At 41.5% G+C, this 27,755-nt stretch overlaps 1 protein-coding gene across 1 annotated transcript in view; it reads right to left on the bottom strand.

Moving 5' to 3' along the window:
• LOC142740858 (protein-lysine methyltransferase METTL21E-like) overlaps positions 1-14,523 on the bottom strand; it is a 24,543-nt gene extending 10,020 nt beyond the window's left edge. Inside the window, exons 1-2 of the mRNA XM_075850280.1 lie at positions 14,349-14,523; positions 3,284-3,345 (exon numbers count right to left, since the gene is read on the bottom strand). Coding sequence (XP_075706395.1) covers positions 3,284-3,299 — 16 coding nt within the window. The 5' untranslated portion in view covers positions 3,300-3,345; positions 14,349-14,523. The remainder of the gene's footprint in view (positions 1-3,283; positions 3,346-14,348) is intronic.
• Between the last annotated feature and the right edge of the window lie 13,232 nt (positions 14,524-27,755).

Consider the following 27,755-nt stretch of genomic DNA (forward strand, 5'->3'; position numbering starts at 1 on the left):
TACATAGCCTTTAATTTAACTGTATTACGCAGTCACACTAGTTTCTTGGTAATGTTAGCCGGTATCACACATGCGTCAGCTTCCTGCTAACAAGTGCTAGGCATGTGCATTTATTTGCTTTATTATTATTTGCTGCAACAATGAGATGCATGCGCCCATTGGCTATTTACAGATAAGCTAAGGTAGGAGAGCATCATAACCCATACCTTGAACATACTAATGTATCCGTAAACATATGGACAATTCTATCCTTTTGTTTTTAGTCAGTGGTCTCTGTTTGGCACTTGTTATGAATCCTTATCTTTATATAATGTGCTGAATTTGGTTTGGGGACAGTACTTTTGTTTCAAATATACAGATTATAAGGTACAATGTAGACTGGATCCAATTTTCTGTTATGATAGTTTGCACGATATTCAAGGAGTAAGCCCAAACAATTAAGGCTTTGTTCACATCTGCGTCGAGACTCTGTTCATGGGTTCAGTCAGAGCTTTCCGTCAGGGGAACCCAGGAACGGAATCCAAACTAAAACAAACGGAAACCATAGGTTTCCATTTGCATCACCATTGATTTCAATGGTGACGGATCCGATGCTAATGGTTTCCGTTTGTCACCGTTGTTTAAGGGTTCCGTCATTTAGACAGAATCAATATAGTAGTCAACTGCGCTATTCATTCCGTCAAAACGACGGAAGCCTTAAACAACAGTGACAAATGGTGATGCAAACGGAAAACTATGGTTTCCGTTTGTTTTAGTCTATGGAGGGATCCGTGAAAACGGAACAAATAAGGACATGCTCTGTTTTTCAACGAACCCCTCACACGGCCCGTTGAACGGCCCCACTGAAATACATGCGTCCATGTGACGGCCATTGTTTTAACATCCGTCACACGGACCTACTCTATGTTCGTCTGAATTCGGCCTCAATGAAAGGATTTCGATTATCTACCATCCTATTTCCTGATAAAGCCACCTGCGTACTCCTCACCAATCTCATGACGTATCAAAGTGCAAGCGGATGGATGGAAGAGGCCCACATAAAATTATTGCTCAGTCCCATGCTCACTCTTTCCTTTTAATGTGACTTTTACATGAATATTTGATCTCTTCGTGTTCAATGGTGATATATTGCTAACAAAAAAAATATAAGGGTGCATTTGAAAACTATTTGTAAGCATTAAACAGTTGTCTTTACTGGACAACTCCTTGTCAAGATGAAGCAATCAGTTGATGTCCAAAGGTCTGGATCCTAAAACCAGCAGTGATATGCTGGGGGACGCTGTGAGCAGCTACGCATTTTCCCTGCATGGTTGTGCCCACTCTAGAGGAGGGGGCAATCTTTCCAGTGGTTCTGGCTAACAGATGGTTGTCCCTAGTGTGGGACCACTCTATAAAGTCTGCGTGCCTTAAACCTAACAATCAACTAAGTGTAAACTAACTGATATTCCTAAGTATAGCCTGCAGGTGGCACTCTAATATAGGATCGAATAGTTTCTCAAGCAATGGGAGGACCATCTTAAAATATTGCACTAAATGAAAAAATATCTGCATGTAGTTCACGCTAGTTTTAAACAGCATTTAGAAATTGTCTCCAACAAACATGTTTTTACTAATAGTTAATCTAATAGAACTCGGAGTCGCTAGTTATAATAAATAATAAATCTGTACTCTAATAATGTTGTATTTGTAGCATGGGCTTTGCTTCGGGAAGGTCTCAGTCGATAATAATTATAAACCTCTTAATCAAATCTGGCACTTCCTTAACATATTGGTTTTTAGAATTATTACAACTAGTTTCGCCATTTAACGTGAATTCAGAATGCTGATGAAGATACAATGCAAATAATAAGCTCGGCTTGACCAATCAGATACTGACACACAAAGACATGAAATCTTAAAGAGGCTCTGTCACCAGATTATAAATTCCCTATCTTGTACATGATGTGATCGACGCTGTAATGTAGATTACAGAAGTGTTTTTTATTTAGAAAAACAATCCTTTTTGACAGAGTTACGACCTATTTTAGCTTTATGCTAATAAGTTTCTTAATGGACAACTGGGCGTGTTTTACTTTTTGACCAAGTGGGCGTTGTGGAGAGAAGTGTATGACGCTGACCAATCAGTGACCAATCAGCGTCATACACTTCTCTCCATTCATTTACACTGCACTAGCGATATAGCTATATCGCTATGTGCAGCCACATACACAAACACTAACATTACTGCAGATAGCGATATAGCTATCTGCAGTCACATAAACACACTATAACGTTACTGCAGTGTCCTGACAATGAATATACATTACCTCCAGCCAGGACGTGATGTCTATTCAGAATCCTGACCACTTCTGTAGCGTCTCTGTGAGACTATAGCAAAGCACAGCGAGATCTCAATGTAAATGACAGTTTACTGCGTAATCTCGCGAGACTACACCTGCTATGCTGTAACTCACAGAGAAGTGCAGAGAAGTGGTCAGGATTCTGAATACACATCACATCCTGGCTGGAGGTAATGTATATTCATTGTCAGGACACTGCAGTAACGTTATAGTGTGTTTATGTGACTGCAGATAGCTATATCGCTATCTGCAGTGTAAATGAATGGAGAGAAGTGTATGACGCTGATTGGTCAGCGTCATACACTCCTCTGTACAACGCCCACTTGGTCAATAGTAAAACACGCCCAGTTGTTCATTGAGAAACTCAGCATAAGGCTGGGTTCACACGACCTATTTTCAGGCGTAAACGAGGCGTTTTATGCCTCGATTTACGCCTGAAAATACGGCTCCAATACGTCGGCAAACATCTGCCCATTCATTTGAATGGGTTTGCCGACGTACTGTGCAGACGACCTGTTATTTACGCGTCGTCGTTTGACAGCTGTCAAACGACGACGCGTAAAAATACAGCCTCGTCAAAAGAAGTGCAGGACACTTCTTTGGACGTTTTTGGAGCTGTTTTCTCATAGACTCCAATGAAAACAGCTCCAAAAACGGACGTAAAAAACGCCGCGAAAACGGCGCGAAAAACACCGCAAAAAATGCGAGTTGGTCAAAAAACGTCTGAAAAGCAGGGTCTGTTTTCCCTTGAAAACAGCTCTGGATTTTCAGACGTTTTTGGTCACTACGTGTGCACATACCCTGAAGCTAATATAGGTCATAACTCCGTCAAAAATGATCGTTTTTCTAAATAAAAAATACTGCTGTAATCTACATTACAGCGCCGATCACATCATGTACAATATAGGCCACTTATAATGTGGTGACAGAGCCTCTTTAATTACCTTGTTCATCTGCCATCTTGTTGTTTTTTCGTAAGGTAACTTCTCCTGGTCTTGATAATACACTGAAATGGAATAATATAAAATGACACATTTTGGTTTTCTCAGTTCTTTTATCATCTCGTTTCAAAAGCCATAACTTCTAGTATTTTTCTGTAGACAAAGCCATGTCAGGGCTTGTTTTTTACGGGATGAGTTGTATTTTTTAATGGCACTATTTTGGAGTATATATAGTTTATTGATTAACTTTTTTTGGAAGGTAATGGAAAAAACCCCAGCAATTCTGACATTCCCTTTTGTGTCTTAAATTTATGCAGTTTACCATGTTGTATAAGTAACATAATAACTTTACTCTATGGGTCGTTACGATTACAAATACACCAAAGAAATATAGTTTTTTATGTTTTACTATTTTTGCACTATAAAAACACTTCTAAAAAAAGGATTTGTTTTTGTGTCGTCATATTCTAAAAGCCATAACATTTTTATTTTTCCGCCGACGTAGCTTTACGAGGGCTTATTTTTTGTGGGACGAATCAGTTTTCATTGGTGCCATTTTGGGATACATTCGAGTTTTCTATTGTGTTTTTTGGAAGGCGGGATGAACAGAAAACACTGAAAATTCTGACACTGTGTTTTATTTCTTTACAGTGTTCACCGTGCGGGTTAAATAATGCAATTGTTTCATAGTTCGGGTCATTATGGACGTGGCTATACCAATTATGTGTAGATTTCATTTTTCTTTTTAGTTTTTTCATAATAATACATTTTGTAAGAGGAAAAAATGGGTTTTCCCTTTTTTTTTGTACTTTTTTATTGCAAACTTCATTGATCTATTTTTAACTTTTTTCACTCCCGGGTAAATGGCCGGGATCAGAGATAACTTCGATCCCGTTAGAGAGCGCGGCACCTGCTTAAGCCCACACGTGGTGCCAGTGCTAGGGTTATGCCACCTCGCCTTGAAAAGGCAGAACTGTGGCATAAGTACCTTCGTTAATTGCCGTGACAAGGTGTATGGGCGGTTTCAAGGGGTTAAGATGATTATAGAATTTAAACGTATTTCCTTAGTGAAGAATATCCACTAATAACTGAAATCAGAGAAGGATAATCATGGTGGGGTAATGCTTGGTATAATATGTTTTTGGGTATTTTGTCATCCCTCTGCATATGTTTTGTTTCTCTCATACATGCTGAGTGGGCAGGCACTTTCTGCAATTGCAAACATTAGGAATTAAAGTGAACCTATTCTGTAATTCTTGTGGGAGAACTATACTGTACCTGATTTCCATTTAGCATTGGAAAAATATGGATTGACTGATTTTTACCAAGCTGTAAAATCTAAATAAGTATTAGGGCATGACCACACGTGGCGGAATTTCACTTAAATTCCGCTGCGGACACTCCGCAGCGTTAATCCGCAGCGGTGCCGTTTGTCCATTGACTTACACTTTAATTTAGCAGTGTTCGTTTAGACGAGGCGTAAAATTTCGCTGCGGAGCATAGGCTGCGGAGCGGAATTTGGTGTCCGCAGCATGCTCTGTCTGTTGCGGAGCAGTGGCGGACTCATGGCGGAATTTCTCCATTGACTTCAATGGAAAGTCAAAATTCCGCAATGAAGTCCGCAGATATTATGTGTGCTGCGGAGCGTATTGGTTTTACTACCATGACATTTCTTCATTCTGGCTGGACCTATGTATTTCTAGGTCTACAGCCAGACTGAGGAAGTCAATGGGGCTCCCGTAATGACGGGAGCGTTGCTAGGAGACGTCTGTAAATAGTCACTGTCCAGGGTGCTGAAAGAGTTAAGCGATCGGCAGTAGCTGTTTCTGCACCCGGGACAGTGACTACCGATCTCAATATACATGTATCTGTAAAAAAACATATAAGTTCATACTTACCGAGAACTCCCTGCGTCTGTCTCCAGTCCGGCCTCCCAGGATGACGTTTCAGTGTAAGTGACGGCTGCAGCCAATCACAGGCCAAGCACAGGCTGCAGCGGTCACATGGACTGGCGCGTCATCCAGGGAGGTCGGGCTGGATGCCGAAAGAGGGACGCGTCACCAAGACAACGGCCGGTAAGTATGAAAATCGTTTACTTTCACTAGGGAAAGTGCTGTCCCTTCTCTCTATCCTGCACTGATAGGGAGAAGGGAAGCACTTTTCCCGCAGTCCGCAGCAGCTAGTCCGCATCAATTTACTGCACATTTTGTGCAGATCCGCAGCAGAATCTGCAACGCAGATTCTGTGCGGCATTGATGCGGACAGTTGCGGAGGAAATCCGCCACGTGTGGTCATGCCCTTACACTTTAAGGGTATATTCACACGCTGAGAGGCAGTTACGTGTGAAAAGACAGACTGTTAACAGCTGCCTCGTTTCACACGTAAATGCTCCTCCTCGTAATTTACGAGGCGTCTGAGACGCTCGTAAACCTTGAGCCGTGCTTCATTGATTTCAATGAAGAACGGCTCAAATTACGTGGCAAAGAAGTGCCCTGCACTTCTTTGCCGAGGCAGTAAATTTACGAGTCGTCGTTTGACAGCTGTCAAACGACGACACGTAAATTACAGGTCGTCTGCACAGTACGTCGGCAAACCCATTCAAATGAATGGGCAGATGTTTGCCGACGTATTGCAGCCCTATTTTCAGACGTAAAACGAGGCATTATACGCCTCGTTTACGTCTGAAAATAGGTCGTGTGAACCCAGCCTTACCCAAATTGGCTTTAGCACTACTTAACTTACAAAATGATAAAACATCAAACACAAATAAAAAGAGAAAAATACTAACGCTGGATATAGGGGGAGATGGCCCTGTGCATTAAGTCCAACAACTGAGGACCTTTCTCTTGGTTCTTTAAAGTGTTACCGTCATTTCAATTTCTATCCCATAAATCAATAATAGTACAAGCTAATATAAGAAACTTTGTAAAATACCCTATTTTTCGGGCTATAATACGCACCTGACTATAAGATGCACCCTGGATTTAGACAGCAGAAAATAGGAAAAAGTTTCATATTTTACTGCTTTTACAAAGATAAAACTATTGTTTAAAAAAAAATTAGTTAGGTTTCACACATTCTGAGAGCCATAACGTTTATATTTTTCCATCGTTTCAGTGGTGTGAGGGCTTATTTTTTGCGGGACGAGCTGCAGTTTTTATTAGCACAATTTTTTGGTACATATGATTTTTTTAGCACTTTTTACTTAATTCTTTTTAGCGCTATGGTGTCCAAAGAACAACGATTCTGGGGTTTTAAATGTTTTGTTTTTACACCACTTACCGTGCGAGTCAAATAATGCTATATTTTAATAGTTTGGACTTTTACGGACGCAGCTATACCAATTTATTTATTTATTTTTTACATTGTGTTTCTGGAAAAATGGGAAAAGGTTTTGTTTTTTTGAACCTTTAATATTTTTTTTACACTCATGAAAATGTATCTAACCTTTTTTTTAGTTTCCCTAGAGGGCTTGAACTAGCGATCATTAGATCGCTGGTACAATACACTGCAATACATGGATGAGTTAGGGAAACAGCGTAACTCGCTGAGCTACGCTGTTTCCGTAACTCCCATAGTAGTGAATAGCAGTTACAGAAGCAGTGTAGCATGCGAGCCACGCTGCTTCCGTAACTACTATTCAGTTCTATGGGAGTTACGGAAACAGCGTAGCTCAGCGAATTACGCTGTTTCCGTAACTCGAACATGTACACTGTTTTCGTAGCTACCGAGTTTCATGAACAGCGTAGCTCGCAGTGGTACGATGCTTCCGTAACTCCCATTCACTTCTATGGGAGTTACAGAAACAGCGTAGCTCAGCGAACACTCGGCTGTTTCTGTAACTCCCAACCACCTAACCAGGAAGTGGCTGGGAGACAGCGGAGGCAAGAAAGCTAGAACGGGGTTTAGGGGGCAGAGTTCTAGAGATAGGTGCGGATCCCAGAGGTGGGACCCGAATTTATCTAACATTTATGACATATCCTGTGGATATGTCATAAATGTCCTTCATGGGAAGACCCTTATAAATGCCGCAGTCGCTAGGGACCGCGGCATTTAACTAGTTAAATGGCCAGGAAGAGCGCCATTACTGTTCCTGGCCGTTAGAGCAGACACTGTAAAACACAGCTGACACCTGCCGTGTATGAAGCGGTCTGAGTGCGTGAGCCCTCTCCAAACATCATCCCCCCCCCGCTCCATGATGTGCTGGCACATCATGGGTCAGGAAGGGTTTAAGTAAGAAGCGGTCAGAGGGCCCAGCGCTGCCGGGTCCCTTAACTGCCGATTATAAGACGCAGGAACTTTTTAACAAGGTTTATTCGCTAAAAACTGCTTCTCAGAGTCAGAAAAATACGATATATAGAAAATTCTACAGTTATGAGGCAGTTCTTCTCCTCCCTGCCTCCTACAAGGATCACTCACTATTAATTCACTGCTAAAATTCGTATTCAGTGATGAAGAGATGAAGACAGGTCACTGAATATTACAGCTGCCCAAAGAAATCTATGGAGAAGGTAAGGGGAGCAGGAGGAGGGGGAATCTGCTGTAAGGAGAAAGAGGAGACACAAACAGATTCTGCAGCTTAAAGTGTTGTAGCTCACCCCAGTGCTTGATCCACCGCTAGACTGCTCCTTACTGCTGTATTATGCCCTCCATGCTGCTTCTAGTAAAATGTCTGTCTGTATCCCTCCAGCAGCTCCTCCTTCTCCTCTCCACAGACTTCTATTGGCAGCAGATGTAACCAGATCCCTCAGCGAGATTCAACCACCTCCTTCTCCTGGCACTAGCCAGGATAAGGGAGGGGGGATTGTGTGAGCACATTGGAGCGTGTGTGTCTACACCAAATTTGCAGCATAAAGCAATGAGGTTGCTTTACCACATTGCAATGCTGCAATTTTGGGAATTGCTCCCTCTAGTGACCAGCACATGTAAATGTTATAAATTAGAATCTAATTTATAATATTTCCTGACTTGTGAAAAAATTTAAAAAAATTCAAACAATGTTTAATCACTTAAATACTAACTGTTTAACTAAAAAAAAAAATTCTAGAAACAAATTCCCTTTAAAGAGGTCAGTGCCTGACTAAAACAGATTGTATAACTGAGGCTAATGAGACTATATGGTGACATAATGAACAGCTTCCTCTTGTAGATGGTGTCACACAGCCCCCTTGTAGATAGTGCCACACAACCCCCCCCCCCCCCGGTAGATAGTGCCACCCACCCTTGTAGATACTGCCACATAGCCCCCTTGTAGATAGTACCACACAACCCCCCCTTGTAGATACTGCCACACAGCCCCCCTTGTAGATTGTAGCACACAGCCCCCTGTAGATCTGTAGATATTGCCACACAGCCCCCACTTGTAGATACTGCCACACAGCCCCCCTTGTAGATAGTACCACACAACCCCCTGTAGCCACACCGCCCCCACTTGTAGACAGTCCCCTCGTAGATACTGCCACACAGCCCCCCTTGTAGATAGTGCCACACACCCCCAGTAGATAGTGCAACCCTCTTGTAGATACTGCCACACAGCCCCCCTTGTAGATAGTGCCACACTCACCCCCAGTAGATAGTGTAACACCCCCCTTGTAGATAGTGCCACACACACTCCCCTTGTAGATACTGCCATTCTCCCCCCTAGTAGAGTCAGACACCCCCTGTAGATAGGGCCACACAGCCACCCTGTAGATATTGCCACACTCACCCCCAGTAGATATGGATAGTGACATCAGGAGCTTCTCCAGGAGCGAATCCCAGGCTAGAGCGTCGGCAACAGTCTGGCCGGGGATTCGGCTCCAAGGGGGAGCTTCTGATGTCACAGTCCATATATGGACAGGGACATTAGGGGCTCCCTCTAGGAGCGGAATCCCCAGTCAGTGCGTTGCTGACACTCTGACTGGGGATTCCTCTCCTGGAGGAGCCCCTGACATCACTGTCCATATATGGACAGTGACATTAGGGGCTACCTCTAGGAGCGGAAACCCCCGACCAGAGCGTCGGCAACGCTCTGGCTGGGGATTCTGCTTCTAGAGGGAGCCCCGGCCAGAGCTTCTTCCCCCCCCCCCCCCTACCTTCCGCCTGCCCCCCTAGCTACGCTCCTGTTTATCTAGCATTTGTTTCTATTCCTACGTTGTGTTGTGTTGTGATGTTGATACAATCGTGTTTGTCTTTATCCACTAGGCTGCATTCTATTGAAATAATGTCACAGTATTTGTCTTAATTCCTAGGTTTTATTGTTATTATGTTTCCTTATGGTGTTTGTAGTTATTTATAAGCTGTATTCTATTGTAATGATGTGATAGTAGAGTTTGTCTTCATTCCAAGGATTTTTTTTTATTTTTATGATTTCACAATAGTGTTTTTCTTTTTTCCTAGGCTTTTTTCTACAATGATGATGTCCTAACATTCTGTGTCTTTATTGTTTGGCTGTGCACCATTATTATGTCACAATAGTGTTTGTCTTTATAGCTAGCCAGTGTTCTATTATGATAATGTCACAATAGTGTTTGTCTTTATTTATAACCTATGTTGTATTGTGATGGTGTTCCAATATTATTTGGGCTGTGTTGGTGTCACTGCTGCCTGTGTCTTGCTATGCACTATTATGATGAGGTCACATTAGTGTTTGCTTCATAGCTAGACTTTGTTCTATTGTGATGATGTTACAGTAGCCTGTGTCTTCATTTATAAGCTGTGTTCTTTTTTGTCATGTCATAATACTGTTTGTCTCTATGCCTAGGCTGTGCTATATTATGATGTTGACATGTTTGTGTTTATTTCTTGGCTGTATTCTTTTGTGGCGATTTCACAGTAGTGTTTGTTTTTATTCCTAATGTTATACACATGATGATGTCGCACTAGTGTTTGTCTTCTTTGCTAGTCTGTGATCCATTTATTGTTGTCACAATGGTCATGGTCTATATTACTACGCTGTGTTCCATTGTGATGATCTCACGATAATGTTTGTCTTTATTTACTAAGGTTTTGTCAATATTAAAGAGGCTCTGCCACCTGTTTCATACTTCCCTATCTCCTACCTAATCTAATAGGAGCTGTGTTGTACTTTTGGGCGTACACAAAAAAATTGCATAAATGTTAAAATGATCATAACTTTGTCACTAATAATATTTTTTTTAAAACAACAACACAGTAGTTATCTACAACACAGTGCCTATTAGATTAGGTAGAAGACAGGGAAGTATGAAACTGGTTACAGAGCCTCTTTAATTATCTCAAAATAGCCTGTGTCTTCACTACAAGTAGAGTTGTACTGTCATAATGGACTGTGTTTTTTTTCATAACGTGTTCTAGTTTTATGATGTCACATTACATAGTTAGTACGGCTGAAAAAAGACACATGTCCATCAAGTTCAACCAAGGGACGGGAAAAGGGAAGGAAAAATTTCTACACATAGGAGCTAATATTTTTTTGTTCTAGGAAATTATCTAACCCTTTTTTAAAGCCATCTACTGTCCCTGCTGTGACCAGCTCCTGCGGTAGGCTATTCCATAGATTCACAGTTCTCACGGTAAAGAAGGCTTGTCGCCTCTGCAGCTTGAACCTTTTTTTCTCCAGACGGAGGGAGTGCCCCCTTGTTTTTTGAGGGGGTTTTACAAGGAACAGGATTTCACCATATTTTTTGTATGTGCCCTTAATATATTTATATAAGTTAATCATGTCCCCCCTTAGTCGTCTTTTTTCAAGGCTAAATAGGTTTAATTCTTTCAATCTTTCCTCATAACTTAAACTCTCCATGCCCCTAATTAGCTTCGTTGCTCTTCTTTGTATTTTTTCCAACTCCAGGGCATCCTTTCTATGAACTGGAGCCCAGAACTGAACTGCATATTCTAGATGAGGCCTCACTAATGCTTTGTAAAGTGGCAATATTACATCCCTGTCCCGTGAGTCCATGCCTCTTTTAATACACGACAATATCCTGCCGGCCTTTGAAGCAGCTGATTGACACTGCATGCTGTTATTGAGTTTATGATTTACAAGTACACCCAGATCCTTCTCAACAAGTGAATCCGCCAGTGTAGCTCCCCCTAGGACATATGATGCATGCAGGTTGTTGGTACCCAGATGCATAACTTTACATTTATCTACATTAAACTTCATCTGCCAAGTGGACGCCCAAACACTTCGTTTGTTTAAATCTGCCTGCAATTCATGAACATCTTCCATAGACTGAACTATATTACATAGCTTGGTGTCATCTGCAAAAATAGAAATAGTGCTATTAATCCCATCTTCTATATCATTAATAAATAAGTTGAATAATAGTGGTCCCAGCACTGAACCCTGGGGGTACACCACTTATTACCGGGGACCATTCAGAGTAGGAATCATTGACCACAACTCTCTGGATACGGTCCTTGAGCCAATTCTCAATCCAATTACAAACTATATTTTCTAAACCTATAGACTATATCTTCACTTATAGGCTGTGATCTATTTGCGATGACATCACAAGTTTGCCTTGCTTTCTAGGCTGTGTTCAATATTGATGTCACAGTAGTATTTGTCTTTATTTCTATGCTGTTATCTATATTAATGATGTAAAAATAGTTTTCATTATAAGTCATGTTGTATTGTGATGATGTGACAATGGCTTGTGTATTTTTTTACAAGATGTCTTTTAGTTTTATGATCTCACAATCGGCTCTGTCTTAATTTATAAGCTATTAATTATTGTGATTATGTCACAATAGTAGTTGTCTTTATTGTTAGGCTCCCCTGTAGTCTTCAGAAAAGAAGTGGCACGTGCAAAGACACTGTTCTTTCCTCGTAAACATAATGTGTGAAGAATTATAATGATGTATCTGGGATGTATTTTATTGTATGCTTTTTACTGAATAACAAATATTGTTACATTGTCTCTGATTGGTTTACCTCAAGCCTACACCCCTTCTGAATTTCAGTTTAACAGTTTGAGTTTGGTAATAAATCCTTCAGAGGAGCATTTTGAACATTTCAGCGTGTCTGTGTGTTTTCTTCTGCTCTCTCGATATATATCGGTGAAATATCCTAATTAGGATACTGACTAATGGGGTCCGGCCTTGAGAGTCTGTTTGGACTCGTATAAATTTCAGTCTAATATATTTTGAGCGATGGATTTCCACGACAATACTATGACTCAATTTATTGCTTGGCATGGAGAGGGCTGTATGGGATCACCATAAGGGTCTATTTTCTTGGCTGCCTGGGGAGGGAGACAACATAAGTGGGTGGGATTGCGATTTCAGCAGCGATAGGAAAAACTGGGTGAGAGAGCAGGCCTTGCATAATGTGATGATGTGCTGCTGCCTGCCCACTCGCACTTCTATTTTTAAATGGAGTTTTAGGCATTACTGACCTTAGAAAGGAGTATACCGTGAATGGCTTGTATTTCCTAGATACGAGGGTTCATGGGATAACCCCTTTAATTCTAAGCTGGGTTCTTTTTTGAGTGATGTCACAATAGAATATGTCTCTATTTAGATATTGTGTTAAATTGTTGAGTTCTCATAATAGTGACTGTCTCTATTGCTAGGCTCTTTTTTATTGTGATGATGTCACATTAGTCTGTGTCTTCATTTATAAGCTATGTTTAATTTTGATGGTGTCACTATACACCAGTGGCGTCCATAAGCAGTACAGGCCCCTTGTGCAGTCTAACAGCCGGTTTGTCAAAAGTGAAATGATCATCATAGTGTGCTTCTCTCTTGGTTCTCGCACAAATGCTTCACCAGTGTGTCATTTTCTCTGGTATATCACAACAGAATGATTGACCTAGTCCATTACATGCAATTGAATTGACACTAGGAGGAAGTGCAATTTTTGTTACAGTGGTATTGTACCCTTTTGCCTATAGAGTCCTTGCGCAGGTGCACAGGCTGCACTAATGGTATAATAGACCTATAATCAAAGAACACCCTCCACATTAATCACTCCTTGTAGGGTACCTTGTAATATTGTGGGAAAGATCTTGATACAGTATTATCCAAAAACAAAGAAAATAAACTTGTTGATACAAATAGACTGGAAATCAAGTATTATTATTTTGGATAATTACACTTAATTTCTACAGTGCCACACATTATACATCTCTGTACAGATAATTGAAATATCTGCATAGCATAGACACATGACTGACCAACACACACACACACACACACACACACACACAAACACCAGTTTTGCAACTAGAATGGACTTTGCAAAATAACAGAACACATGTAGGATTGCCCAGATAAATATGGGAGAATACAAGACTGAGCAGCACTTGGAGACAGAAATACAATCTAGTAAACTGTAGCTAAATTATTATCTTATGTCTGAATTCTGGAATGCAATGAATGTTTTTGTAATATGAATAACAAAACGATAAAAAAAAGTTGTGCATTCTAAAATCTTGGCTTTATCCTTAAATGGATACAGGGGGTCTCAGAACATATCTATATTTGATTTATCTGATGAGCATAGGGTAGATAGATAGATAGATAGATAGATAGATAGATAGATAGATAGATAGATAGATAGATTTTTATGACTTTTTTTCATAAAAAATATCTCAGGGACTGTGAAATAAGTCTTGGTTATGCCTTTTTATGTAATTAAAAGGGCATTCCCATCTTATAAAGTGATGGCATATCTCTAGGATATGTTATTACATTATGATTGTTGGGGGTCTGACATCAGGGACCACAGTGCTGCAATTTAGCGCTGTGTCCCCTTCACTATGGCGCCGCAGCCACCTGCTGTGCAGGGAACTGCACAGTTGGGTAGATGGAGGCGCCGATGTACAGGGAAAACTTAGAAGGAGATGCAGTGGTAAATCAGCACGCTGGCTCTTCATTTTTAGGATTGGTAGGGGGTCCTAGAGGTTGTTCGCTCACAGATTATAAGGTGATGGCATATCCTAGGGATCTACCTTTAATCAGTCTATTTAAATTGTTATATGTTGTTTAGTAAATAGATTGCACAATAAAATAACTACTTATCCACTAAAGTACATGAACACAATAAAAAGAAAAGAACAGAACTTTTATTCTACTTGTGAGCAAAGTAAGACAATGACATTACCTTGCACTTGGGGAACAAGCTCATCAGACAAGGATAGTCCCTGCATTCCTTGGTGGTAGAAAGCACTTGGATGTTGGCATTGGATGTTCCCTCCAGAGACAGAGAAACTGTGTATTCCTAGTGTAAGTTACACATTGCTAATGTAATGATGATGCTTTCCCTATAAGGAGAAGGCTTAATCATTCCTGACAGCTGCAGCTTGAACACAAACCGAAATGTCCTATCACCACATTCCTTAAGGAAGAGCGGGGACATACTGCACTGACTGATGTATTCAAGGATTTCCTATGCTACAGTTTATGAACACATTAGAAGATTTTATTTCTATTGTATGATAAATTCAGGACTCAGAAGAATTTGTGGAAATGTCCTTAAATTCATAAAACAAATAATATACAATAGGAGCAATTTCAAGTTTAATTGAATGGCAATTGTTTTCTTAAATATTGCAAGTATGTGTAAGAAATTGAGAGAAATATTGATTTCTAAAACCACGCTGCTTCAAGTGGGTCTAAAAAAAAAGTAAAAATAGCGTCTCCAAAATAGAAAAGAATCCCCTTTTATCATTAAAAATATATATATATTTTTAAAGTAGTTCACCATAAAAAATAAAAAAAAAGACATTACAGGGGATCGCTACAATCATAACTACCTGTAGAATAAAGTTATCTTATATTGCACGGCACATTTCATAAAAAAAATAAACTGTGGTGGATTTGCAGTATTTTTCTACCCCCAAAAAATGTGCAAAATGTGTCAATAAATTTTGTACCCCAAAATGGTATTAATAGAAACTACAACCCGTCCCACAAAAATCAAGCCCTCATACGAATATATATATATATATATATATATATGTAAAAATAAAAAAGTCATGCTCTAAAAATGTAGAGACAAAAATGACCGTCAGGCCTGTAAGGCCTCCTTCACAGATTTTCTCGGGCAATTTAAACTGCATCAAGAAAAGCTGCTAAAAATGCTAACGTTATTGAAAGGTAACAAGTTTCTTAAAGCATTTTTTATTTGGTGTCATTTTGTACATTCCTTTTTCATGGCGTTTTTGAAGTACTATGGAGAAGTCTATGGGAAAAATGCCTGAAAAGACACCATATCCAGAGCATGCTGCGTTTGGAACAAAACTGATCTCTAGAATACAAAGTCCTTATTTAATACTGAGAGACTTTCGGGATACCTCTTGTATAGTCCTTTTTACTTTACTCGCTCTTTTATAATCTTCTTCCCCCTCCCTTCACATTTCCAGTTTCTTTCTTCTTCCCTTCTTTATAACTATCTTGTGATCGTCCAGCTCACCTACAGTATATCAATGCTATATATACACGATTTCACAGATACCTGGATGTTCTGGGCAGTACTTCAAAATAGCAGAAGAACGAAGACATTCCAGCATCCAAATAGTATACGACTAAGGCTTCGTTCACATCTGCTTTCCGTCGGAATGGAGCCCTGGCTGACACAAATGGAAACCATAGTAGTCGATGACGCTTTTGATTCTGTCCAAACCACGGAACCCTTGCACAACTGAGACAAAAGGAAACAATTGACATCGGATCTGTCACCATTGAAATCAATGGTGATGGAAATGGAAGTCTATGGTTTCCGTTTGTGTCAGTCAGGGTCCCGTTCTGACGAAAAACTCAGACGAACGGGACCTTGGCGCAAATCTGAACGAAGCCTTAGAAACGCAAATAGTGGCAATTGTCCTATTTGATTGTTGGATTTTCTTTTAATGAAGCCTACTTTTTTCTGGATAAAGCCTGATGATTTCATGTTCCGGTTTGAATACTGTAATTTTTTTTTTTTTGCTATGTTCTGATTCTCATTTATGCTTTCCATTAAAAGCGCAAGTACGAGAAACTGCGATGTGCAGAGTACTTTCTTTTTTTATAAATTCTTTTATTTTCAATATGAACATAGAGCAGATGATAATAAAGTGCAAACATGAGAAAGCACACACATCGGCACGCAGGCCAACATAAAGCATCATTGCAAGAAGTAAAAAAACAGCGTCGAGCCACTGAGAAAATATACAAGAAAACTAGCCAGTTACACACCGACACTAGTTGACTATTGCGGGAGACAAGAAGAAAAATTAAAACAAGAAGGAAGTAGAGAAAGGCAGAAAAAAGGATATAGGAAGGGGAGGAGGGATAGGAGACCAGCATAGAGAACAAGACCAGAGAAATTGGAGTTAAGAAGCAACAATGGTCCTAAATTCTGATAAGGACTGAAATCTAATCCAGTGGTACCAGGTTCTGATGAATTTAGCATGGGTCCCTCTCATAGATGCAGTAAGATCCTCCATTCTCATGATCTTTTGAATTTTACCGAACCACATGGCAATCAACGGAGGATGGGATTGTATCCATGCTCTAGCTGCATTCACCAGATGGCAAACCACAGAATGCCTGGACGTAGATAATGGTACATCACACAGATGAAGCAGGAAGAAGGATGTTGAACACGGGAGGGAGGGGGAAGTCTGTGAATTTTGAGGAAATACACCACACTTCTGACCAAAAGTCAGTCAACTTCGGGCATGCCCAAAAGGTGTCTAAAATCGTGCCCACTTGTTCCCCACATCTCCAACACAGCGGGAAGACCGCAGGTATCAATGTGTTTAATCTGGAAAGTACTCTACCGGCGCGACAAGATCTTAAATCCAGCTTCCTGGAATCTACTAGCCATGGAAGATTTATGTGTCATCGTAAACAATCGATCCTTGTGGTCAGCAGTAAAGGTTAGGTCTAAGTCCCTCTCCCAACTTACCAAATAGGAAGGCGTATAGAGATTGGATGGAGAATTCAGGAGAACATAAAGTCGAAATAGTGTACGTATCGTGCCCATGCCAGTGCAAAGAAGTTCAGAAGGGGTGTAGTCTTGGAAGTATTCCGAAGGGTTTGGTAAAGACATGAGAAGCAGAGTACTTTCTAATTATTCTAAACTTTTTGTAATGGAAGTCAGCCTTCCATGCACACATTTACTGCTGATCTTGTGGTAGATTTGTGCACATATAGTACACCACAGCCAATCTAAACAGGCAGAGCTGCAGTGTAAAGCATGGATGCGGAACAGAGTGGCATCCTGAGCCTATGAGGAGGCAGGCTGTGTATTTAAGGCTGCCTAACTGAAAGATCACAGCTCTTCCTCAGTAAAGCGGAGGTAAAATCAGCCAATAGAAAAAAAATAAATTATATGAGCTACGATCAGTCATCAGTGTCAAAAAGACTGCACAAGACCAAATCATCATAATTATAGGTTTGTAACAGTTCCACTATAGTAGCAAGTCTCAAATAATCTAAAACTAGTAAAACATCAGTTTTTCATGCTGTGGTAAATACAAAAGTAATGGTGCTCCTGACTTGCTATTGAAGCAAATCTATCACCTCAATATGCTTCCCTAGAGAAGGGCAGCATATTACAGGGGGAGGTTTGTTATACCATTAGCCAAAACGACACAAAACTATTTAATTTAAAGTAGATCTGTCACCAATTCTTGCAGTATAATCACTATTAGTTTAGAATATATCCTCTTGTAGACATCTAGTTACATGTTATCTTTTTACATTTTAACGTGAATGAGTCTGAAGGGTCGGCATAAAGAGGCTCTGTCACCACATTATAAGTGCCCTATCTCCTACATAATGTGATTGGCGCTGTAATGTAGGTAACAGCTGTGTTTTTTATTTAGAAAAACTATCATTTTTGAGGAAGTTATGAGCAATTTTAGATTTATGCTTACATTCTTAATGACCAACTGGACGTTTTATAACTTTTGACCAAGTGGGCATTGTAAAGAGAAGTGTATGACGCTGACCAATCAGCGTCATACACTTCTCTCCATTCATAATCAGCACAGCGTGATCTAGCGAGAACATGCTGTGCTGTCACATACACCCACATTAACTTTACTGAAGTGTCTTGAGAGTGAATAGACATCACCTCCAGCCAGGACGCGATGTCTATTCACAATCCAGACACTTCGGTAAAGTTTGTGTAGGACTTAATTGCTCCACAGCTTGATCTCGCGATAACACGCTATGAATGACAGCAGCAGTGTGATCTCGCTGTGCAGCGATTAAGTCCCACACAAACTTTGCCGAAGTGTCGGGATTGTGAATAGACATCGCGTCCTGGCTGGAGGTGAGGTCTATTCGCTGTCAAGACTTTTCAGTAAAGTTAATGTGGGAGTATGTGATAGCACAGCATGATCTCGCTTTACTGATCATTGTTCCTTGTGAAAGGACCAAACAAGTGCTGATCAACGAGCTGTCTCGTTCATAGGTGCTCGTTTTTACGGCCCAAATTGGCCAATGTAAAAGTACCCTTATTCTGCATCACTGTAAAAAGATTGCTGTCTTTCTTGCTGCGTTACACTGATGACTGGACATTCTCATTCTGTATTTTTTGTGGAGAGCAGAAAAAAAATCAAGACATAAAAGCAGCTTAAATAGTGTAACACTGTATTAGCGGGAAATTACATGATAGTCTAGCAGAGCAGTGGTGGGTAGGAGGCTGAGAAGCAACATTTGGAGTCTATACAGCAGTGAGAGAAGATCAGAAGACAGCGGTCGGCGGTCAAACATTAGCGTGAGCCTGTCAGCAGTAGATCCATATTAAATATTAGCACCTCAGTTGTGCGTCTGCATAAATAAATAAATAAATAAGAGAGTTACCATATTACCATGGTGCACTTTCAAACAAATGTAACTTCCACAAATTAAGAAGTCCAGAATTCCCAATATTCCAGAAGTTTAATAGTCTGAAACATTTGTAAGCTCTATACATTTGGTCGTAGAATAAGTTTGCTTTATGGGCATATCAATTTCATACATGAAGAGATGGCAGAAAATTGATTTGTTGTTTTTAAAGTGCTCTATTTTAAGACAGTGTAAAAAAGCAGTTCTAAATCAGCCGCTTCAAACACGGAGCAGAAGGCAGCCAAACGGCTTGCTGAAAAGATTATGCTTTCCTCGGCTGTACGGCTGATGCTAGAAAAGTGTCTTTCTTTACACCTAGGATGCGCCCGATTATAAAGATGTCACAATAGTGTTGGTCTTAATCCCTGGGCTGTATTTTTTTATTGTGATGATGTCACAATGGTGTTGGTCTTTCTTCATAAGCTGTTTTCTATTGTGGTTATGTCACAAGAGCATGTGTCTTCATTTATAAGTTGTGTTCTATTTTTATGTCATAATATTGTTTGTCTTTATCACTAAACTCTGTTCTTTTTAATGATGTCACAACAGTTTTTTCCTATATGGTGAAGAGAATTTAAAAAGCAGTACTAAAATCAGGCTTTTCCCACATAGAGCCAAAGGCAGCCAAACTAGAGCGGCTTGCGAAAGCGAAAGTATTCACCCCCTTGGCGTTTTTCCTGTTTTGTTGCATTACTATCTGGAAATAAAATGGCTTTTAAATTTGACTTTATATAATGGACCTGACTAAATAATCCAAAGTGTTATGGTGGAATGAAAAAAAAACCTAAATAAGGTTGGGTCAAACCAATGAACTTCAGAAGTCAGATAAGTGTCACATGATGTCAGTGTAAATACACCTGTTCTGAAAGCCCTGGACTCTGCAACACCACTAAGCATGCAACATGATGACCAAGGTGCTCTCCAAACAGGTCAGAGACAAAGTCCTGGGGAAGTATAAATCAGGGTTGGGATATAAAAAAAAAATATCCCAAGCTTTGTACATTCCACATATTACCATTAAACCTATTAAAACAAAATAGAAAAAATATGGCACAACTACAAACGTGACAAGAAAAGGCCACCCATCAAAACTCACGGACCGGGAAAGGAGGGCATCAATCAGAGACTCAACAAATACACCAAAGAAGGCGCTTCAAAGATCCACAGTGGAGATGGATGTATCTGTCCATATGATGGAGTGAGGCTTTATGGAAGAGTGGACATGGTGTGGTGGTGGCAGCATCATGCTGTAGTAAAGCTTTTCATCGGCAGAGACTGGAAAACGGGTTCAGGATTGAAGGAGAAATGGATTGCAGCAAATACAGGGCAATTCTTGAGGAAAATCTGTTTCAGTTTGCCAGAGATTTGAGACTGGGACTGAGGTTCACCTTCCTGCAGGACAAGGACCCTGAACAAACTGCTAAAGCTACTATGGTGTGGTTTAAGGGGAAACATTTACATGTCTTGGAATGGCCTTGCCAAAGCCCAGACCTCAATCCGATTGAGAATCTTTGGTATGACTTGAAGATTGCTGTGCACCAACGCAACCCATCAAAGGCCCCGTTCACATCATCGTTGCATTCAGTTCACGGGTTCCGTTCGATTTTTCCGAAGGAGGAACCTGTGAACAGAAAGAAAAACGAAACCATAGCTTCCGTTTGCATTACCATTGATTTCAATGGTAATGCTTCCGTTGCAAATGGTTTCAGTTTTTTTTAGCGTAAACAACAGCGTAGTCGACTATTGTTTCCGCTTAAAAAAGTGAAACCTTACGGAATTGAAACCAATTGCAATGAAAGCATTACCATTGAAATAAATCAATGGTAATGCAAACGTTCATGGGTTCCTCCAATGGAAAGGTCTAACAGAACCCGACACTGATGTGAACGAGGCCTTACTTCGAGGAGTTGGAGCAGTTTTACCTGGAATAATGGGCAAAAAACAGAATGTCTGCATGTGATAAGCTAATAGAGACATAAATCTGTAATTGCAGCCCAAATGGACTCCACAAAGTATTGACTTTCAGGGGGTAAATACTTATGCACATTAAAGGTCACTGAATTTTGTCTTAACCCCTAGGCGCACCAGGACGCAACTGTACGTTCTGGCAGGTGGTAACTTCACGCACCATGACGTACAGTTACTGCGAGGTTCCCGAAGCACACTGTTGGTGTCAGTGTGCACTGGAAACAGGGAGGTCAGCTGTCTCCGACTGCTGACACTCCACTCTTACCGGCCAGCGGTCCTTTGCTGCTGATTTCAGCAACTAACCCCTTAAATGCGACAATTGATTGTGATCGCCACATTTTAGGGGTTTCTAGCACATCGGCAGACTCCACAATGAAATCGCGGAGTTTGTCGTTGGTTGGCATGGCAACCAGAGGCCTTCGTGTCTGCCATGGACGGATTCAATTCAAAAAAAGGTTGCCTGCCGGCAGAAGAGAGCCCTGTTTTCCAACTATTATATAAAAAATAAAAAAGTCTTTATTATATTTGCAACAAGGACAGACTACATAAAATGTAAAAGTTAAAGTCCATTTCTGACCGCAGTCAGCGTAGTGCCAGACGTAGGAGTTCTGTCTAGGAAGGGTTAAGTACCACGACTACAGAGCGCTACATTCAGTTATTTCATAGTTAGATTCTAGAGCGTCAATAGGACAATTATTAAAATGAAGGTAGAAGCCCCCCCGACATGTTTCGCTACGATGTAGCGTCTTCAGGGGTATCATTGGCCCGATACCCCTGAAGACGCTACATCGTAGCGAAACATGTCGGGGGGCTTCTACCTTCATTTTAATAATTGTCCTATTGGCGCTCTAGAATCTAACTATGAAATAACTGAATGTAGCGCTCTGTAGTCGTGGTACTTAACCCTTCCTAGACAGAACTCCTACGTCTGGCACTACGCTGACTGCGTTCAGAAATGGACTTTAACTTTTAAATTTTATGTAGTCTGTCCTTGTTGCAAATATAATAAAGACTTTTTTAATTTTTATATAATAGTTGGAAAACAGGGCTCTCTTCTGCCGGCAGGCAACCTTTTTTTGAATTTAACTGTTTCACGCCCACCAACTATTGAGGTCCATCCCTTTGTATTTACTGCCATGGACGGAAGCCTATTAGGACCAGCCTCTGGCTCGTCCTAATAGGCTTCCTGTCAGAATGACAGGAAGTCACTGAGTCGTTCCCGATGCACACTGTCGGTGACTGTGTACATTGGGAACTGGGAGGTCAACTGTCCCCGACAGCTGACACTCCAATGTTGCCGATCTGCGGTTCATCGCCGCTGATTTTGGCAAAAACCCCTTAAATGAGGCGATCGATTGCGATCGCCGTACTTAGGGGGTTTTTAGCACATTGCCAGCCCCATGCAATAGTGGGGGTTGCCGATGGTTGTCATGGCAACCAGAGGCCAGACAACGGCCTCCGGGTCTGCCATGTACAGAAGCCTATGAGAACCAGAGGCTGGTCCTCATAGGCTTACTGTCAGAATAACTGTGACGTCACACTGACAGTTAGAATACATTACACTACGTACGTAGTGTAATGTATTCTAGCAGCGATCAGTGCTGCAGGTCAAAAGTGTAACTAGTAAAAAAAAGTTAATAAAAATGTTTTATAAAAGTGTAAAAATAAAAGTTATACGTAAAAAGAACAGATATAGCTTTTTTTTCCTATAATGTCTTTTAAAAAATGAAAACATTAAAAAAAAGGACACATATTTGGTATCACCGCGTTCGTAACGACCCAAACTATAATGTTATATTTCCTAAACGGTGAACACCGCAAAAAGAACTAAAAACAATGCCAGAATCTTTATTTTTTGGTCATTATCCCTCCCAAAATATAGAATAGAAAATGTGATCAAAAAGTCTTGTGTACTCCAAAACAGTACTAATAAAAACTACGACCCGTCCCGCAAAAAACAAGCCCCTACACAGCTATTTTAACTGAAAAATAAAAAAAGACATGACTCTCAGAATATGGGGAGACAAAAAATGTATTATTTTATAAAAAAGTTATTTTATCGTGTAAATGCTGCAAAACATAAATGAAACCATATACATATGGTATCACCAGAATCGTATCGACCTGCAGAATAAAGTCAAATTAAATTTATAGTGCACAGTGAACACCGTAAGAAATAAAGAATTGAAAACTCCAAAATCACAGTTTTTTTGTCACCATAGCTTTAAAGAAAATGTAATAAAAAGTGATCATCAAGTTGTATGTACCAAAAAATGGTACTAATAAAAACTACAGCTTGTTCAGCCAAAAATCAGCCCTCACACCGCTCAATCGACCAAAAAAATAAAAATCCGGAATGTAGTAATACAAAACATTTTTTTTTAACAAATATTTTTTTCTTTGTAAAAGTAGTGAAATATAAAAAAAATCCTATATCAATTTGGTTTCACTGTAATCGTATTGAGACGCAGATTAAAGTTAAGTTGTAAATTTTACCACACGGTGAAAGCCGCAAAAACTAAGCATAAAAAACAATGGACGATTCGAAGTTTTTTCCAATTTCAGCCCGCAAAGAATTTAATTTTTTGTTTTCCAGTACATTAAATGGTACTTTAAATGGTGTCAGTAGGAACTACAAATCCTCCTGCAAAAAATAAGCCCTCACCACTCTGTTGACGGAAAATTAAAAAAAGTTATGGCTCTTGAAAGGCGGGTGTAAAACGAAAATGGAAAAAAAAAAGGATCAGTCCTGAAAGGGTTAATTAATTTCTAATTAAACACATTTATTACCACATGTGGGGTATAGCCGTACTCGGGAGAAATTGCTGTACAAATGTTGGGTGGCTTTATCTTTTGTGAAAATGAAAAAATGCAACATTTTAGTGGACAAAAATGTTGATATTCCTTTTTCACGGCCTAATTCCACTAGATTCTACAAAAAAACTGTGGGATCAAAATGCTACCTATACCACTAGAAAAATTCCTTGAGGGGTGTAGTTTTCAAAATGGGGTCACTTTTGGGGGGTTTGCCCTGTTTGGGTCCTTCCAGGGCGTTTCAAACACGACATGGCACCGAAAACCATTCCAGGAAAATCTGCACGGCAAAATCCAAATGGTCCTCCTTCCGTTCTGAGCCCTGCTGTGGGTCTAAGCATCAGTTTATTACCACATATGGGGTATTACTGTAAACAGGAGAAATTGCTTTACAAATGTTGGGGTGCTTTTTCTCCTTTATTTCTTGTAAAAATTAAAAATTCTATGTTTTTTCAGAAAAAAGTAGTGTAATGACAGGGATTGGGAAACAGACAAGTGAGCCCTAATCTACACGCCACTCAGTCCCTGCCTACTTGCAACGACCCGCCCTAGGCGACAGGGTACAACTGGACGACGGTCCCTACACTCAATAAGTGCACGACAAACAACAAGACAAGGGAACACAGAACAAAAGGGAAACGGGCGGTTGCCCACGGCAACACCGTGAGCAACAAGAGTAGTAAACGAGCCGAGTCAAACCAGGAGAGTACGAGGTGCCAAACGCAGCGCAGGAGTAGTGAACAAGCCGAGTCAAAACAGGAGAGCACGAGGTACCAAACGCAGAGCAGGAGAGTAGTCAGCAAGCCAGGGTCAAATACGAAGCAGGGACAAGTAGTTTCAAGAAGCTGCAGCAGGGCCAGGAAACAAACAGAGAAGAATCACAAGCAAGGAGGAACAGGAAAGGCAGGTATACATAGACAGAGGGCGGGAGCTAGCTCCGTCTGGCCAGGCTGTGATAGGCTCTCCCACTCCCAAGCCTGCCATCCTGAGTGGTGGAAGATGGAGTCAGTCTCACAGACATAGAAGCAGGTGCAGACTGATTACCTATGGGCGTTGATACAGAAGCTGTGCCTGGCAGATCCTTTACAGTACCCCCCCTTTTATGAGGGGCCACCGGACCCTTTCTAAGTGGACCTGCTTTATTGGGGAAACGAAGGTGGAACCTCCTGACCAATATCCCAGCGTGAACATCCCGGGCGGGTACCCAAGTCCTCTCCTCAGGCCCGTATCCTCTCCAATGGACCAGGTACTGGAGGGAGCCTTGGACCATCCTTCTGTCCACAATCTTGGCCACCTCGAATTCTACCCCCTCAGCGGTGAGAACAGGGACCAGAGATTCCCTCGAGGGAGCCAAGGACGGGGAGCAGCGTTTAAGGAGGGAGGTATGAAACACGTCGTGTCCTCGAAAAGATGGGGGCATCTCCAGTCGGAAGGAGACAGGATTGAGGACTTCAATGACCTTGTACGGCCCAATAAACCGGGGAGAAAACTTCTTGGACGGGACTTTAAGGCGCAAATTTTTTGACGATAGCCACACCAGATCCCCGACCATAAACAAGGGGTTAGCAGAACGTCTTCTATCTGCCTGAGTTTTTTGTATGCTCTGGGACGCCTCTAGGTTCTTCTGAACCTGGGCCCAGACTGTGCACAGTTCCCGATGAACGACCTCTACCTCGGGATTGTTGGAACTACCAGGTGAAACGGAGGAGAACCGTGGATTAAACCCAAAATTACAGAAAAAGGGGGAGACCCCTGACGAGTTACTGACTCGGTTATTAAGGTAAAATTCGGCGAGGGGAATGAAGGAGACCTAATCATATTGATAGTCAGAGATAAAACACCTTAAATATTGTTCTAGAGACTGATTAGTCCTCTCAGTTTGGCCATTAGTTTCAGGATGGAAGGCAGAGGAGAAGGACAGATCAATCCCCAACTTTTTACAGAAGGCTCTCCAAAACAATGAAACAAATTGTACCCCTCTGTCAGAAACAATATTGACAGGGACCCCATGGAGACGCAGGATGTGTTTGACAAACAAGGTAGCTAACGTCTTAGCATTGGGTAGTTTCTTGAGGGGCACAAAGTGGCACATCTTACTGAAGCGGTCTACTACAACCCAGACCACCGACTTGCCAAGGTCTCTGGGGAACGGGCAAAGAACATAGTAAGCCCGCTGGTCGGGACCTGGGAGTCTTGAACCTAGCACAAACTTCACAAGCGGCGACGTAGGCCTTAACGTCTTTGAGCAACCCAGGCCACCAATAGTTTCTGGCAATGAGGTGCTTGGTACCCAGGATGCCTGGATGGCCAGATAGTGCAGAGTCATGATTTTCCCTAAGTACCCTTAGCTGGAATTGCAGGGGAACAAACAGCTTGTTCTCAGGAAGGTTCCCGGGAGCTGAACCTTGATCAGCCGCAATTTCAGAGACTAAATCAGAATCAATAGAGGAAATGATTATACCTGGAGGCAAAACACAAGCAGGATCTTCCTCCGAAGGAGGGCTGGCCATGAAGCTACGCGACAGTGCATCAGCCTTAATATTTTTAGACCCAGCCCTATAGGTGACCAAAAAGTTGAATCTGGTAAAAAATAACGCCCATCGAGCTTGTCTCGGGTTTAGCCTCCGGGCAGATTCTAGGAAAACAAGGATTCTTGTGGTCGGTAAGGACCGTTACCTGGTGCCTAGCCCCCTCCAGGAAGTGGCGCCACTCTTCAAATGCCCATTTAATGGCTAAGAGTTCGCGGTTGCCAATATCATAGTTACTCTCAGTGGGCGAAATCTTCCTGGAGAAGTAGGCACAGGGGTGTAGATGGGTGAGGGATCTGGTACCCTGGGACAAGACAGCCCCCACTCCCACCTCGGACGCGTCAACCTCCACGATAAATGGCTCCATTTGGTTGGGCTGAACCAGCACTGGGGCCGAGATAAAGCACTTCTTAAGGACCTCAAAAGCCTGGACAGCCTCAGGAGGCCAGTGGAGGAGATCAGCACCTTTGCGAGTGAGATCCGTAAGAGGCTTGGCGATGACCGAGAAGTTAGCAATAAATCTCCTGTAATAATTAGCGAACCCCAGGAAGCACTGTAACGCCTTCAGGGAGGCAGGTTGGACCCATTCCGCCACAGCCTGGACCTTGGCGGGGTCCATGCGGAATTCATGAGGAGTGAGGATTTGATCCAAAAACGGCATCTCCTCCACCCCAAACACACATTTTTCGGTCTTAGCAAACAGTTTGTTTTCCCGAAGGGCCTGGAGCACCTTCCTGACATGCTCAATGTGGGAGGACCAGTCCTTGGAAAACACAAGTATGTCATCAAGGTACACTACAAGAAATACCCCCAGGTAGTCTCTTAAAACCTCATTTATGAAATTCTGGAAGACCGCGGGAGCATTACACAACCCAAAGGGCATGACGAGGTATTCGAAATGACCTTCGGGCGTGTTAAACGCAGTCTTCCACTCATCCCCCTCTTTGATGCGGATAAGGTTATAAGCCCCTCGTAGATCAAACGTAGAGAACCATTGGGCCCCCTGAAACTGATTGAAGAGATCAGGAATCAAAGGTAGGGGATACTGGTTCCTTACAGTGACCTTATTCAAGTTTCGGTAGTCAATGCATGGCCTAAGACCACCATCCTGCTTCCCTACGAAGAAGTCAGCACCTACCGGAGAAGTAGAGGGGCGAATGTAACCCTTGGCCAGGCATTCCTGGATATACTCTCTCATGGCTTCACGTTCGGGACAAGAGAGATTAAATATCCTACCCTTAGGGAGCTTAGCTCCTGGTACCAAATCAATTGCGCAATCGTATTCTCTATGAGGTGGTAACACTTCGGAGGCCTCTTTAGAGAAAACATCAGCGAAGTCCTGAACAAACTCAGGTAGAGTGTTCACCTCCTCAGGGAGA

The sequence above is a fragment of the Rhinoderma darwinii genome, chromosome 2, assembly GCF_050947455.1.
Source record: "Rhinoderma darwinii isolate aRhiDar2 chromosome 2, aRhiDar2.hap1, whole genome shotgun sequence".
NCBI classification, from domain to species: Eukaryota; Metazoa; Chordata; class Amphibia; order Anura; family Rhinodermatidae; genus Rhinoderma; species Rhinoderma darwinii.